Genomic DNA, 14,920 nt, shown 5'->3' on the forward strand with positions numbered 1-14,920 from the left:
AATCGTATTTATCCTCTTAAAGTTACAAAAACACAACTTCAAGATCATAGGGACCCCGTACAAACTGTAGCTTTCTTTTTTATGTAGAAACTATACATCTAATTGTTTTGTACATAATTTGTTGTATCTGTTCTACATACAAAAACAAAACTACATGATCTATAAAAAGAAGTAACCTTTTTAATTCAAACAAACTTAGAATATGGTTTTTACCGTCAGGTTCAAATAATATTAATAGCAAATCATATAAAATAGCTTAAATTGTATTTTTTTCCAATCAACATATGTTTGGTAATTTACCCAGGCTCTGAAGATGACCCGAAGGTCGAAACGTTGAAAAAACATGAAAAACGTGTTTTTGTGAACTACCTCATTCTTGACCACTCCACTTCAACAAATTAATATCATTTTATTAATCCGGAGCGGCTGCCAATGGCTTTTTCTATAACGCACGTTATGCCATAAACATAAATTGAAATCCAATCTGCAGGTTGTATATAATAGATGTTCAGTTGTTGATAAAAATGAATGAAGTAAAAAAAATAATAATAAATAAATGCTTTGTTAATATTTTAGTTTAACTTTGTCGGAAAACTTCTCGGGCCGAGGGGAAATTCGCTCAAAAGGCTCCAAGAAGAGACGATGACGAAAATGGCCATTTTGGGCCGTGGAAGCATGAAGGACAGCCAAAAGGTATAAGTTGAATCTTCAAAAATTCGAAGCATTTCATTTACCTTTTATCGTATTTTAGGAAGAAGAGCTTCGAGGTTCGGGGGATCCGAAGTTTTCCCATCTCCTCGACGAACTTCACGTTGAAGTGACAGCTTTCGCTCCACCCGCGGAAGCGCACGCCAGGATCGCCTACGCCCTCGCTGAAATCCGTCGTTTCCTCGTACCCGACATGAACGACGATATCCGGCAGGAGCAGATGTGGGAGATGGCACACATGAAGAACGGAGGACCGCCCACGGCCCAGGAAGAACCTCCGGGCCCGGGGACCGGAGTGGAAGAACGGGGCGAGAGCCCTGCCAGGAACGGAAGAAAAAGGCCTCTCCTCGCCCTGGCCCAGATGTCTCCGACGAAACGCACTGTCTTGAGCATCCTCGCTCGCGCGGCTCAAAACCAGGGCGCCCTCAGATCCATCCATCCGTAAGTTTAACTATACGGTAAAGTACAAAAAAATCAATCACTATAATTTAATATTAAGTTGAGAGATTTCTTGTGGAAGTCTGTGGAGTGACCAACTTTTAGTTTAGCCGTTTCCTTTCATACTGGTCAACCTTTCTTAGCTTCTTTCATTGAACCATCCTTACAGGTCGGTCTGTTCGTTATTTTTTGTCTTGTATCCTTTTATAAAATAATCAAATAATCACATGTGAGAATCGATTTCACCAAACGTAGCTATATCGTTTCGAAACTACCAATACTCATCGATGATCGAGAAGTCATCAACTCTTAGGTTAGTTGCATAGTTTGAATAATGGCAATTCTCGATGGATGGAATCAGGTAATCAATCATTCTTAAGTATTACGTCGCAATCTGCGCAGGAAAGATTTAAATGCTGGAAGTAGACACATAACAAAACAATATACTTTGACACCACGTTGGGAGAAATAGAAAACAATTTATTGTCTGGGTATTAGGGCTGAAGAATGATAGACTCAGTAACACCAAAGGTCACTTCTGTAAAATTTCTAACTTCTGTAAAAAGAGGAGCAACTCTCGGGTAACTCCCAAGGAAAGGGATAAGCAAAAGAATTGGTCAGTAAAATCTAGTCTATGTTAAACTTACTACAGGCGTACTGCAGCCGAACAAGAAGTACATCCAAAAAGAAGAGGAAACCGCAGTGCATATTATATAGTAAAGGCCTCATAAGGAAAAGGTTTCACTCACGAGCAAAGAAAAGTAAAATCTTACTGAGGATCCAGCTTGAAGCTATAACCCACACAAGAAGGGGAACAACAGTCCAATTTAATAGACGTAGTGTACAAATTTATTTATCTATCTTACGTTAGTTATATGCTTTGGATACTACCACTACTCGGTGCATAGAATCTCAAGTAATCAACAACCCTTACGTAATTTCTATAATTAGATATTCCATTCATCGAGAACTCATCAATCTTAGGTTAGTTGTGTGGTTTAGATACTTCCAGTATTCGATAGTTTAAAATATTATATAACGTGTGGTGATTAGTGACAGTTAGTCCATAATTATTCAGAAATCGTGAGATGCGGTCTGGTGTGATGTAGGTTTCAGAAATACTTTGATTGAATATAAAAAATATTTTTTTTTGCATTGTATAAATTCACTTTTTTCCACATCCTACATGTATTTGTTAAATTTAAACAATGTTTGTAAATCCCAGGCCCTGAAGATGATCTCAATAAAGATCGAAACATTGGCAGGATAAAGAAAATGGTTTTATGAAACCTACATCCTACCAGACCGCATCTCACGATTTTTGAATATTATTTAACTATCAAACCTTAGATTAGTTATTTGGTTTGGATACTACCAGTACTCGATAGTCGAGTATTGTGTACCTATCGAACCTTAAGGTAGTTTTATACAATAGTACGGATAGTACCAATATTGAGTAGTCCTAATATTGTATACTCATCGACCCTTAGGATAGTTATACGGCCTGGATACTACCAGTACTCGATAGTCAAATATTGTGTACCTATCGAACCTTAGGTATATGGTTTGGATACTACCAGTACTCGATAGTCGAGTATTGTGTACCTATCGAACCTTAAGGTAGTCATATACAATAGTACGGATAGTACCAATACTCAGTAGTCCGAATATTGTGTACTTATCGACCCTTAGGATAGTTATATGGCCTGGATACTACCAGTACTCGATAGACAAATATTCTGTACCTATCGAACCTTAGGTATGTGGTTTGGATACTACCAGCCTCGATAGTTCGAATATTGTGTACCTATTGAACCTTAGATTAGAAATTTTTATTTGGATACTGCCAGTACCACGATAGCCAGACTGGCGAATTAGAGTGTCTACCTACTTTAAAGTGTAACATATTTTGTCAGTGTTTTTTGATTGATCAAGAATACTTGTTGATGATTACTTAAAATGACACTGTGCCAAAACGCGTCAGTCAGCCCAATCCAACTGGTATAGGATGTCCAGGATTTCGTATACGCCCCCAACTTAAGATTCTCAACAATTTAATCTTGGAGCATAAGTAAACCTATCTACCAAATCCCACTGTTTAGTAGCTTTCCTACATAATTAATAGTAAACTTAGGAGTTCCTTGATTCTCTTCACCACCTCCGATAGTGTCTTTTTGCCCTGGAAGATCTGACATACAAAAATTACAAATTCGATTTTTGATCATTTCGTCCGTCTGACTAGTTTCGGTGCTTCAAACAAAATTAAGTAAATAAAATGATAGGAAACGACGAAGCAACAGGTTCATCTCCCAGCAAACCTCAAGAAAAAATCTCACAATAGAATTTAATTGATATTTAATAGTTGATAAGCATCTAGAAATAATTAAAATTAAGCATGTCATTTAGTTTTGAAGCGCAAAACGGACTCTATCGCTCAATTTTACAAAACATGTTTTTCTCTGCACGATTTTATGCTCGGAATTGCCAAATTTTGATTTCTTTGGGTATGATCTTAAATTATTGACGGGTTCGAATTTGAATCAATTTTTTCCAGGCAGCCGTTGACGATGATCATCGCTGTGAAAATAAGCCATATTGAAAAGAACTGTACAAGTAAACAGCACTAGATGTAAACAATATTTCTCTGCCGGATTCTTCACCCTCGCCATTTATTGACCAAAATTGTCTTATTAATTTTAATTGTTGGATTTTCAAAACCGAAAACGTCTGTGTTTAGATAACGAGCACAACCTACAAAGAAATTGGTCTTAAATATTAACAATCACGCATACAATTGAATACTTGCAAATGTTGCGTATAAATTGATTTCTTAAAAAAAAAAAAAAGATAACCCTTTTAATAAATACGGCGCTGGTTTTAAAATTTGAACCCCCCACCTTATCTCGTCCGAGTGGCTTGGAACACCAACGGATTTAAAAGCAGAATAAAAAATAAATTGGAGTTTACTATCGGGGTGTTTTTTTTCACCCTTGTCTGCTTTTAAAGCGAGTTGAACACTTCATAGTTTATAAGAGAATAAATTCAAGCGTAAACTTTACTTAAATATCGAATTAATCTTGCCCCCTATAAATCATCAGTTTAAGCATAGACTTGACTTCATTGTTTATTTATTTTCTAGGTTGATTTTCGGTTTAGAATGAAATGTTGGGTCATGAAAACGTAGTTAGAATTTGTTTCTTGATTTAAAAAGAGTCATAATTTATATATTTTTTAAAACTGTATTTAAAATGAAAGTTTTTAATCGTCCTTAGCTAGATTTTTTATGCCTTTTATGTGTTCCAGCAGGCCAATTGGCTTCGTTCATAGACATCTTTTTCCAATTGGAACTGCCCTCATATTTTATCTTTTTTTACAACTGACATATATATCTTTTTTTTAAATTCAGTTGCATTGTTTTTTGTTTGTTACAGGCGCCCTTTCGTCGTCCCGACACTACGGGGCGATCTGATGACGGGCAACATCATCATCAATTAAAAAAGGTTTCTGGAAGGAGCCAGAAGACACATAAAACAAGAACTAAAACGGTGGACCTAAAGGCTTTCGATCCGGACTTAACTCTGAACCAACGACTAAAAACTTTTAAAAAACAAGAAAACCATTTTTAAAAAAAGAAAAAAAAAGAGTAAAATTTTTGAGTATAAAAATTGTTGGAGAGGGGGCGACCCCGTTTCTCCCGGCCGGGACAACGTCGAGCTTCTGCCGGAGGGACTCATTTTTTTCACTCTCGATTATTTAAATAATTAATATAAACAAATATTTTTGCGATGTGAGGCGAATGGCGTTTTGAAGATAAAATACTTTCAGGATCTCGGGTGGAAAACCGGGCGAGTTCAAAACGACAAGGGGCGACAATTATTTTTGATTGACTGACGTAAATTGTTCTTTAAAAGAGAAAAATGCTTGAGAATTCAAATAGATTTAAATCTTTTGTTTTAATGAGAAAAAACCTTGAAATATTCATTAAAAAAAAAGATCCTATGTATTTCTCATATCTAGCATCTGCTTATCTCGAATACTCCTAATTAAACTTAATTTCTAAATTATCAAATAATATATTGCCCCGTTTCTTTATTTTTTGAAATATTTTAGTTTTATTGTTTGCATTTGGCACTTCATCTCTTCCCCTCGTATGGACCTCGCATCCGGTGACACCCGCTTCCCTGAGATGCTTCGTGAGACGGTCAAAAGGCAAACCCGGAAAGCACCAAGGCCAACAACTTTTTTTTCTTAAACAAAATTTAGTAAAACCAAATTTATAAATTTGAGACGTTGTTCGCACACAATCCGCAAAACGGATTATTTCAAATGAGCCCCTCTTAGCCAATGGAACAGTATATAAAATACTAAAGAGCGAGACCTTGACATTGTGAACCGGTCCCAAGGGAGAAACGTGCAATAAAAATTATCTTCTTTTTTCTAACACTTATTAACTATTGTAGTATTAATGTTATAATTATCATTGACTAACGATAATTAATTAATAGCTGGTAACTATTATTAATTGTTATATGGACCAAAGAAAAAGACGAAATGAAAACCGGGCCAAAGGGGGTTTTATGAAGAGACGAAGTTTTGAGTGTCAGGACCAAAAACAAAATAAAAATAGGGATTTGAGTTCCTTGATATTTTTTTTAACCTTTTAATTATTATTAATTTTTAAAAAAATTATATTATTTCATGAAAGTGCTCAAAAATTTATTTAATAATTGTTATATTTACTTAAAACAAAATTTAAAAAAACAAAACACTTAAGTAAAAATGTTTTAACATGGTTGGTTTGTCCCATAAATGTTTTTAGATGAGGCGCATAAAAGTTATTTAAAAAAAAAGGTATATGTATTAAAAAAATCTTTTTAAAAAACTTAAAAAGCATTTTTAAAAAATTTAAAAAAATGTTTAAAAATCAAGAAACTTAAAAACCGCTTTTGATGTCGTGTTTTTATTATGCGTAGTGGAACGTTTTGCGCGAGGCTTTTTAATTTATGAGAAATGATAGGGTTTCGGACTTGAATACTGGCCACATTATTTTGCACTTTTGAAACGTACGGAAAACCTGGAAATTGCAATTTTAGCATATGAAATACTTTCATTATAATTTTAATTGTGCTAATGTACTTTGTAGTGGAAATAAATTTGATGTAGTGTTTAGCTCTAGGGCTTTGTTGCCCGTAAAAAAAAACAATGTCGTAGTTTCAAGTTTGCTAGGGTTCAACTAAATCCCAAAGTTCAGTCCGGTTCATGGAAATTTGTTGAAACGTATGCAACCCTTTAATTAAACCAATGTGCAGGTGACTAATTAATTAATAAACCGATTAGACGGCTAATGAACTTTGGGATTAGCGTCTGAATTGCATTTTCCACTGTTTTGTGTCCAAAAATACCCAAGTCGAAACCCTAAAGTTAATCGATAGATACTTTTCAAGTCCTAATACCCGGTTTTATTCGCGCTGCTGCCCAAAAGCTTTATAACTCTAAGTTGAAAATTGGACCTAGTTTTCTCGAAAATAAAGTTTTAGAAAGGCAACAACGCTGCGATTAATCCTTGGGAAAAGGCCTCGCGGAAAGCTCCTTTTTCTCGTTGACATTTTTATTTGTAGAGAAATAAACATTTAAAAGCTAAAAATAATTAAATTTAAAAGCTAATTAAATAAAAATAATTGATTTGTTCGATTAGAAGGGTTTTCTCTCTTTATAATTACAGTATTCTAAATAATATCTGTCTCTTTAGTCTTTCCCTAATATTTGGGTTATATAAATTATTTTCCAACTCGATTTTGAAGCATTAGGCGTTATAATATAAGTACAATTAAAATAATGCAAAAATCTATGAAATGAAATTGACAAAACATTTAATAAACTGGTGCGGAAAAGTAAGGAATTTCTACATATCTTATATTAAAAAATATATAAAAACAGTTTAAAATAAAAATATTTAAACAAATTTATTGGGTTTACCCAAGAAAAACTGTCTTTCAGATTCTTTTTTTCGGGAGAAAAATACAACATAATTTATACACTTTTTTTCCATATTTATTCGATTTTATGGCTTTTTTAAACTATTTTTAATTACTTTTACCCATTCGGTGATTTCTGTTGGTTCTATTGATATTTTTCTCTCTAAAAAAAGATATATATAAACAGGATCGGTTAATTAATTGTTAAGGGCAAGATTTTAATTGTAATCAAATATATTGGTATACTGCAAGAAGAAATGAGTTTTATTATCCAACCTACTTTATCAATTCCTTCGAAATAATAAGACCGGTACAATCCCGAATTGAGATACCATTTCATTTTAATTGCCTTGACTAAAAAAGAAATAACACTGAAAAATACTCCGTTTTAGGAAAGAGAATGAAAAGAGAAGTGGCTGCAATCAACAAAAGCCGAACAACAATGAACAGCGAACGGACAATCAGGCAAATGGATCCTGTACCCTCGGCGACTCCCTCCAACAATGAGTTCGATGTTTTACGAATTCGACGAAATAGGCTCTCAGCCGTACAATATTTCTCGTCCTGTAAAGTGGTCTATGGTTAATATTCAAAAATCTCAATAAAACTGACGCAGATATTGTATCACCCTACAACAATGCCTTTGATTTATTTTTGACTTTAGTACGGTATGTAACCTGGTACGAATTTAATAGATCGAATACGATTAAATTGCTTATTGGCAATGGTTATTTGAAGGACAAACCATATTCGAACAACAGTGCCAGGTTCACTTCTGCTTCTTTGCACAATCTAACCATCTCTTGTTCATTGATTCCAACCTTCAGATGTCCATTGGGTCTCTTGCTAAGAGATACTTTGGTAGTTGTGTCCTGTGAGACCGTCCAAACGTCTCAGGTAGTATCCACTTCAGTTCTGCAGATGATTAAGTTCAAGCAGGGCTGATTGATGATCTCAACCAAAACAAGGTGTGTGAATAAAAATCCCAGGAGTAGCTCAACCTATTTGAAATCATATTTTTCTATAATTAATTAGTCAGAAATCGTGAGATGCGGTCGGGTGTGATGCAGGTTTCAGAAAACCATTTTCTTTATCGTGCCAACGTTTCGATCTTTGAGATCATCTTCAGGGCCTGGGACTTACAAACATTGTTTACATTTAACAAATACATTTAAGATGTGAAAAAGTGAATTTATACAATGAAAAATATATTTTTTATATATTCAATCAAAGTATTTCTACTCACTCAAAGTGTTTGTCTTCTGTGAAATTGTGCCATTCTTGCGTGTCGTGTTGAGAGTGCCAGTGAGATATTGCTGTTTTATGTTTATATATGTTGGATTTTGAAGGGGTGGGGAAGGAAGTCGGTATAGAAAAGACATTTTTGTGTAAGGCGTCGGCTTCTTTGAGGTGAAAAAAAGAATCTTCCTCAAAGAAGCCGACGCCTTATACAAAAATGTCTTTTCTATACCGACTTCTTTCCCCACCCCTTCAAAATCCAACATATATAAACATAAAACAGCAATATCTCACTGGCACTCTCAACACGACACGCAAGAATGGCACTTACACAGAGGACAAACACTTCGAGTAAGTAGAAATACTTTGATTGAATATATAACAAATATATTTTGCATTGTATAAATTCACTTTTTCACATCCTAAATGTATTTGTTAAATGTAAAAAATGTTTGTAAATCCCAGGCCCTGAAGATGATCTCAATAAAGATCGAAACGTTGGCACGATAAAGAAAATGTTTTTCTGAAACCTACATCACACCAGACCGCATCTCACGATTTCTGACTACGTTTACGAACTGAGTACTGCACTTGTTCCTTTTTGCATCAAAGATCCATCAACGTACCCTATACGTGTCTTCAATCATTCTGACGTGCCTACCCGTGCTGATCCTTCACGTTCCAACAATAACGGAAATTATCTTGCTGTGATCTCTCGGAGCAATGACCATTGGATGTCATCACACCAGGGTCTGACCTTAATACTTAATCCCCAGGTGATTCTTCTCTGAATGTTGAGAATTATTTCCTTTGAAGTCCTTATTTGGAGGAAAGGGTTAAAGTTTATTCATAGCTATAAGACCTGTTCGGTACTCTATCGAGTCGTTTGTGCTTAATAATTCAATTGGTTTTGCAAGCAAAACCACCTTTGGTGGGGCCCAAGTTTTTATTTGGTAGAAAGAGTTGAAATTACATCGTGCTAAATCTAGGACATGTTTTCATAATAATGCGAGGGAGTTTATATTTTAATGAGTATTTTTTCTTTGGTTGTTGATCTGTATCGTTCGGTCATCATTAGTGAGGTGCATCACATCCAGAGATATCCTGATATCTGCTTGGGTGCTAGAACACAAAGGAGTTCTTAGTTATGAAAAAAAGCAGATAAACTGCATGCAAGACCAGAGCATAGGGCTTAGATAGTAAGAAGCACAGAATCCTCCATCTCAGAATGCGAACATAAAAAGCATAAAGAGAGGTGGCCGCACTCAAGACACAATAAACTTATGATTTAAAAACCCTCAACAAACTGGCAAACACATACAGCTATAAAGGATAAAACTCAGGGAAGTGATGGGACTATACCGGTCATTGTCATATGGGAAAATACCCACACAATTTACACAATATGAATATATTCAATGATGGTTTCATTTGTAGGTTATAGAACGTAGGAGGATGAAACTGTCATCCATATTATCTTCGATTGTGAAGCAACCTCTCAATAGAAACAAAACTTATGGCATCAAGAAGACCCAGGGAAGGGAATAGCATCAATGATGTTCAATTATCTTAGAGAAGGATAGATCGACTGAAATGAACTAAGGAAATAACTACGAGAGGTAAAAAAAAGGCAGAAGGCTGGAGTGGTTGTATAAAACCCCCGCTTCTTCGCAATCCGTCATCATCAAGGTCTGAAAACCCCATGTTTTTATAGCAAACATAAAATCAAGCCTTTGAAAAAAGATTTATTCCATAACATTGTTAAGAGTGTTTCATTTAAAGTATTTAAAAGTTTTAAGTTAAAGGGCTTAAACAAAGCCTACCATGTAATCGAGTATCAGTTGATTATTTCGATTTGTCATATTTTCAAAAGCCCAAGGTGTTCTTATTAAGCAGACTTAACCAGAAGATTCAGATCTTTACTCAGGATCGACGCCGTACGATTTGCTACAGAATTGTTTCATAAAAAATTGACGAAGACTGCGGTTTTTGTTAATATTAGTGCAGATTTTCAATGTTAATGTTGTTAAGGAGTAATGCAAACAGTTTTGTTCTATCACCGAAAAGGAAAACAGATGACAGAGTATGAAAACATAGATTTAGATTGTTAATAACATTTTTTTTCGTTTGGCGTTCAGTGTCACTTTATCTTGTTTTGATTTAATCAACATTTCAACTTTTGCTGTTATTGTTTGTTCGTTTTACCCGTTGTGGTGAACGGTTTTTAATCCCAAAAAATTAAGATGAACGCGTCGGACAAAAGTGAGAATATCCGAGATTACGAGTTAGACCTCAAGTGTCGTTATGAGCTCATCAAAAAAATTGGCAAGGGGGTGAGTCGCAGAGAATTCGGTTGTGGGGTCGAGGGTTTATTTACAGTCCCAGTTTCTTTCAGTCCTACGGCATCGTGTGGAAGGCGTTTCACAGGACTAGAGCACGACTTGTCGCTATTAAAATCATCGAGAAAGCTTTTTCGGCGGATTCCGACGCACAAATGGCATTCCGCGAAATCGGATACCTCACGGCACTGCGGAGGCACAGGAACATCGTGAAGCTCCTGGCCGTTCATCCGGCGTGGAACGACAAAGACTTGTACTTGGTCTTCGAACACATGGGTACAACAGCCCATATTGGCAGTTCGCCTTGAGTGTTGAAAGCTCATTTTTGCAGATCTCGATCTCCGAGCTTACATGGACAGGGGTCACCTTCTCACCGACCCCCAGGTGTCCTTCATCTCCTACCAGATCCTATCCGCTCTCAGATACATCCACTCGGCGAATATCGTGCACCGGGATTTGAAACCCGCCAATATCCTGCTCGGGGCGCGGTGCGAGGTCCGGATCGCCGATTTCGGCCTGGCCAGATCCTTGGAAGACAGAGGGACGGTCGAGAACGGATCTCCTCTCACGAAATACGTCGCCACCAGATGGTATAGGGCTCCGGAACTGTTGCTCAACGGCAAGAAGTACCTTCGCAAGCTCTTGTCCAGCTGCAGATACATAAAGTTCATTTGCTTTCAGATATACAACATCGGTCGATATTTGGTCTTTGGGTTGCATAATCGCCGAAATGCACAACGGGGTACCACTTTTTCCAGGAACGACGACAATCCACCAACTTGAACTTATCCTAACTGCCATTCCTATGAGTAAGCACATTCTACTGCGGTACCTACTCTTCCCTATTAATGCCTTTCTTTAAAAAAATATAAATATTAACCAATCTTTTGATCAAGAAACCGGCCAGAATAAGAGGACCAATTTAATAAAAATCGATATCAAAATAAGTTTATTTTGTAGCTTCTTACGAAGAATTCGGGCTGGATCCGGACGGGATAGGATCTCGTCTCGCAGGCTGGAATTCCGGCAAGTTTCCCGAGCTCGACAGGAAAATAGAAGAATTGCCGAAGGATGGTCAAAAAATCGTAAAGCTTATGCTCGACCCTTCGCCCACGAGGAGGATTTCCGCGGATGCAGCTCTCGTCAAAAACTACTTCTCGAGGTATTTACCTAACTGGTTAATAAATAATTTAACTGATAGTCACAAAATTTAAAAACTAAAAAAAATTTACAGTTTAAAAGCAAAAATCATATGACCACTCTTGTAATATTTCTTGTTCATGAAATCCAAACAAAAACTTAACTGAAAAAAAGGGCCAAGTTCCAGACCCTCTCCAAAAAAAAAATTGGCCTATCAATCTAAAAATATCTCCATTCTCGCTAATAACTTACTTTTACTCTCCAGACGACGCACACTCACCCCTGAGAACCCCATATTCCTCGGGTAACCACCCCTTCTTTCACGCTAATAAATTATATTTATTCCAATAAATTAACATAACCTCAACACAGACAATATAATTTAAAAATAAATTAAAATAAAAAAAGACAACTTATCGCAAATGAAATATTATGAAAATTATATTAAATTAATTAAAATTAAATTAGATTAAAATTAAATTACATTAAATGTAAGTGAGGCCTACAAGATGAGTAAATGTTGTTTGATCATCTTTGAACACCCGTCTCCAACAAAATATTAGCATAACTATAAGGGCTGGATACATTTTTTTTTTTTTTTGTCTTCTCAAACAACCACTTTTGTCATCCTCAGGGTGTCTATTTTTATTTTTTCATTCATCACTTTTGAGAACCTGAAAAATCGGTATAAAATAACAAAATTGAATCATAAATGAGGCCATGGGCAGAGCAGGATGAAATGGTTATGCTACATGCCCATGCAGATCTCACCACAATTTAACACAGAATTGGACAAATATTTTTTGTCAGATTTTATTTTTACAAGCTATTCAGTTCTGGGTTGAAAAGCTTTACAAAGAATGAAGTGAGTTTTCCAGAATGGCCATATTTCAGGTATTTCACAGGCCGCGAGCCCGCTCTGGAAGGCGTCAGGCTCATGCTGAGCGACAGCGAACTACATGCGGCTGATGCATACAAAAACGCTATTTACGCTGCAATCGAGTGTGGAAGAAGCTTCCAAAAAAATGGTACATGCTAGATTTTTTTTAAAAGCTTGTTTAGTGGGGAATGAAAAGAAATAGAAATATTGGTGACACTATTATTTTGACTTAAATCTCAAATGGTGAACCAAATACAAATTATTTGCCCTTAGTCAATATTAATATTTCCTTTTTTTTTTCATTTTGTTTTCAAGAAAACATTGAAAAATTTGTCATTAGACTATTTTATTTTTATATAAGGATTTTTTTTCAGGTCTTCATCAGAGAACATTTCAATCACGAATCTCAAGCAGAATTGTCTGAAATAGAGGTTCTGCGAGTTCAGGATATTGACTATAAAATAAATTTAGCTTTGGGATCTTAACTTGTTTGTATTTTTTTTTATTAGCAAAGCAAAACTTTTTTTATTAAAAAATAAATAAATAAAACACTTTAAATAGAAAACCATTCACTCGGCCAAACCATACTGATCAAAACCAAAAATCATCCTTGTCGATGAAATTGCACCATATCCCTTCAGTTTCAACTTCTTATAGGTCGATTTTGGCTTCAATTTTTATAATTGTTTAAATTATATTAGGTTTATAAGCAAATGTTGAGAAAGGATTAAAAAAGACCTCAGAACTTTTAAATTTAGCTGAACTTATTTAAGAGTTTTGATGTGTGTTTGTCTGTTTAAATGTAAGTTGTTAATGAAGAAATAGTCTTAATAAAAATCTGTGAAGTTATATATTATAAACATTTCATCGTATTATTAAAATTTATCTAATATTAAAGTCTTAAAAATAAGTCCTCCCAATCAACATTGCATTTAATCACCAGTTTCAAAAATCACCACAGTTAGAAGAGCCCATGAAGTATCAGTGTCCTTAACTCTTTTATAAAAAGAAATATATCTAAATGCAATGACAGAGAGAGTGGAGTAGCACGAGAAACAAAAAGCTAGGCGAAATGAAACCGAAAAATAAGAAAAAAGAAAACTTTACTTGTCGTTGACTCACTCATGGGTACCTTATGAGCCATGAGCCCCACCGAACCACAATGTGGCGCCTACTAATCACATACTCATGGAATGTTTCTCCAATTAAGAGATAAACATAATGTTAATGATGACAGCAACATCTATAATGTTTTCGAGTTGGTCAAGTAATCCAATCTGATTACAAAAATATAACATGATTTTTTATAATAATATAAGTGTACGTGACAACTTTCTGCAACAATAAAATTTGATTTTATTCAAATTTAATAAGGTCAATGGCATGGGGCTCAGGATTGATGGATTGTGGGATCGCATTGCTGGTCGGAAAACGGAAGCGCCTCGTATGGCCTGCCTTACAAGGGCGAAATTGAAGCTATTGACTTTTGAGGGGGTCTACACATCCCTCGTAAGTTCTAGTAAGAAAGAAATGTAATAATTGTCCGAAGAATTTCTGGCTTCTCTTACCTTTCTCCACCCGTTAACTCCTTGTATCTTCCCTTATACTTCCCTTCTTCGATTATAGCTGTTTGGCATACGGTGGTCTCTCGGAGGGGGAGAACGCGCGATTGAAGTATTATGAATTGTTGCATAAGATTTGTGTACGCCACCCCACGGGATCCTGGGTGTCGGAATTGTATTCCCAACTTTCCTGGCTATTCCCCTCCTTCCGTGCACCCCTATTTCCTAGGTTGCTTTCTTTTCCAGTCCTTCCACACTCGTCCTCCTCACATCATCCAATCCCTCACATCTCACTCGTAAGACCCGCTCATCCCCAATCGACCTTATCCTTCCGCAACATACAACCCATACCTTCGAAAGATCCTTTCTGATCCGAGCCCCTAAATTCTGGAACTCCCTTCCCCTTTCTATTCGTCACTCTGCCTCCTTTTCATCCTTTAAAACCCACCTGTATAATCACCTCCTCTCCCTCCAAGCAGAGACCTCACGTTAACATTTGTTATTTTTGTTTAATATTCTCGTAATTTTTTCTTCTGTCCTGCCTTATTGGTATACATTGTGCCAAGATTTCTATCTTTTTTTTACTTTTAACTTCATAGAAGGAACTTCCTTTATTTATTTCATGTAAATTATTCTTAG

General features: G+C 35.8%; 2 protein-coding genes and 1 long non-coding RNA gene across 6 annotated transcripts in view; 2 read left to right on the forward strand and 1 right to left on the reverse strand.

Moving 5' to 3' along the window:
- LOC106662085 (KH domain-containing, RNA-binding, signal transduction-associated protein 2-like) overlaps positions 1-5,822 on the forward strand; it is a 34,650-nt gene extending 28,828 nt beyond the window's left edge. For 2 of the 3 annotated variants that reach the window (XM_014385896.2, XM_024225831.1), the window contains exons 4-6: positions 577-693; positions 752-1,149; positions 4,578-5,822. In XM_014385896.2, coding sequence (XP_014241382.1) covers positions 577-693; positions 752-1,149; positions 4,578-4,641 — 579 coding nt within the window. In that variant the 3' untranslated portion in view covers positions 4,642-5,822. Of the gene's footprint in view, positions 1-576; positions 694-751; positions 1,167-4,577 lie in introns of all 3 variants that reach the window. The other variant, XM_024225833.1, reaches the window with a different exon arrangement.
- A 1,693-nt stretch (positions 5,823-7,515) lies between these two features.
- On the reverse strand, positions 7,516-10,272 carry LOC106662369. The gene is made up of 4 exons (XR_001339887.2): positions 10,184-10,272; positions 8,987-9,482; positions 7,867-8,122; positions 7,516-7,685 (listed from the first exon to the last, which is right to left on the reverse strand). It is a non-coding gene; the product is annotated as an uncharacterized LOC106662369 (long non-coding RNA).
- On the forward strand, positions 9,747-13,204 carry LOC106662368 (mitogen-activated protein kinase 15-like). 2 transcript variants are annotated; one of them, XM_014386429.2, is made up of 7 exons: positions 9,747-10,693; positions 10,746-10,975; positions 11,031-11,325; positions 11,381-11,508; positions 11,660-11,861; positions 12,734-12,867; positions 13,094-13,204. In XM_014386429.2, the coding sequence occupies exons 1-7, from the start codon at positions 10,665-10,667 to the stop codon at positions 13,141-13,143; spliced, it is 1,068 nt and encodes a 355-aa protein (XP_014241915.1). In that variant the 5' UTR covers positions 9,747-10,664; the 3' UTR covers positions 13,144-13,204. The 2 variants fall into 2 exon arrangements, with proteins under 2 accessions (XP_014241915.1, XP_014241914.1); XM_014386428.2 differs by having other exon boundaries at positions 9,749-10,693; positions 10,756-10,975.
- The last annotated feature ends 1,716 nt before the right edge of the window (positions 13,205-14,920 follow it).

This window comes from Cimex lectularius, unplaced genomic scaffold (assembly GCF_000648675.2).
Source record: "Cimex lectularius strain Harlan isolate CLEC.00 unplaced genomic scaffold, Clec_2.1 scaffold3, whole genome shotgun sequence".
Classification (NCBI taxonomy): domain Eukaryota; kingdom Metazoa; phylum Arthropoda; class Insecta; order Hemiptera; family Cimicidae; genus Cimex; species Cimex lectularius.

What these genes read in the sequence shown, in the direction of transcription:
- LOC106662368 (XM_014386428.2), top strand. Translation starts at nt 10,604, where the DNA reads ATGAACGCGTCGGACAAAAGTGAGAATATCCGAGATTACGAGTTAGAC. An exon ending in GTCAAAAACTACTTCTCGAG is followed by an intron (nt 11,862 to 12,733) that starts GTATTTACCTAA and finishes GCCATATTTCAG; the next exon opens with GTATTTCACAGGCCGCGAGC. An exon ending in AAGAAGCTTCCAAAAAAATG is followed by an intron (nt 12,868 to 13,093) that starts GTACATGCTAGA and finishes ATTTTTTTTCAG; the next exon opens with GTCTTCATCAGAGAACATTT.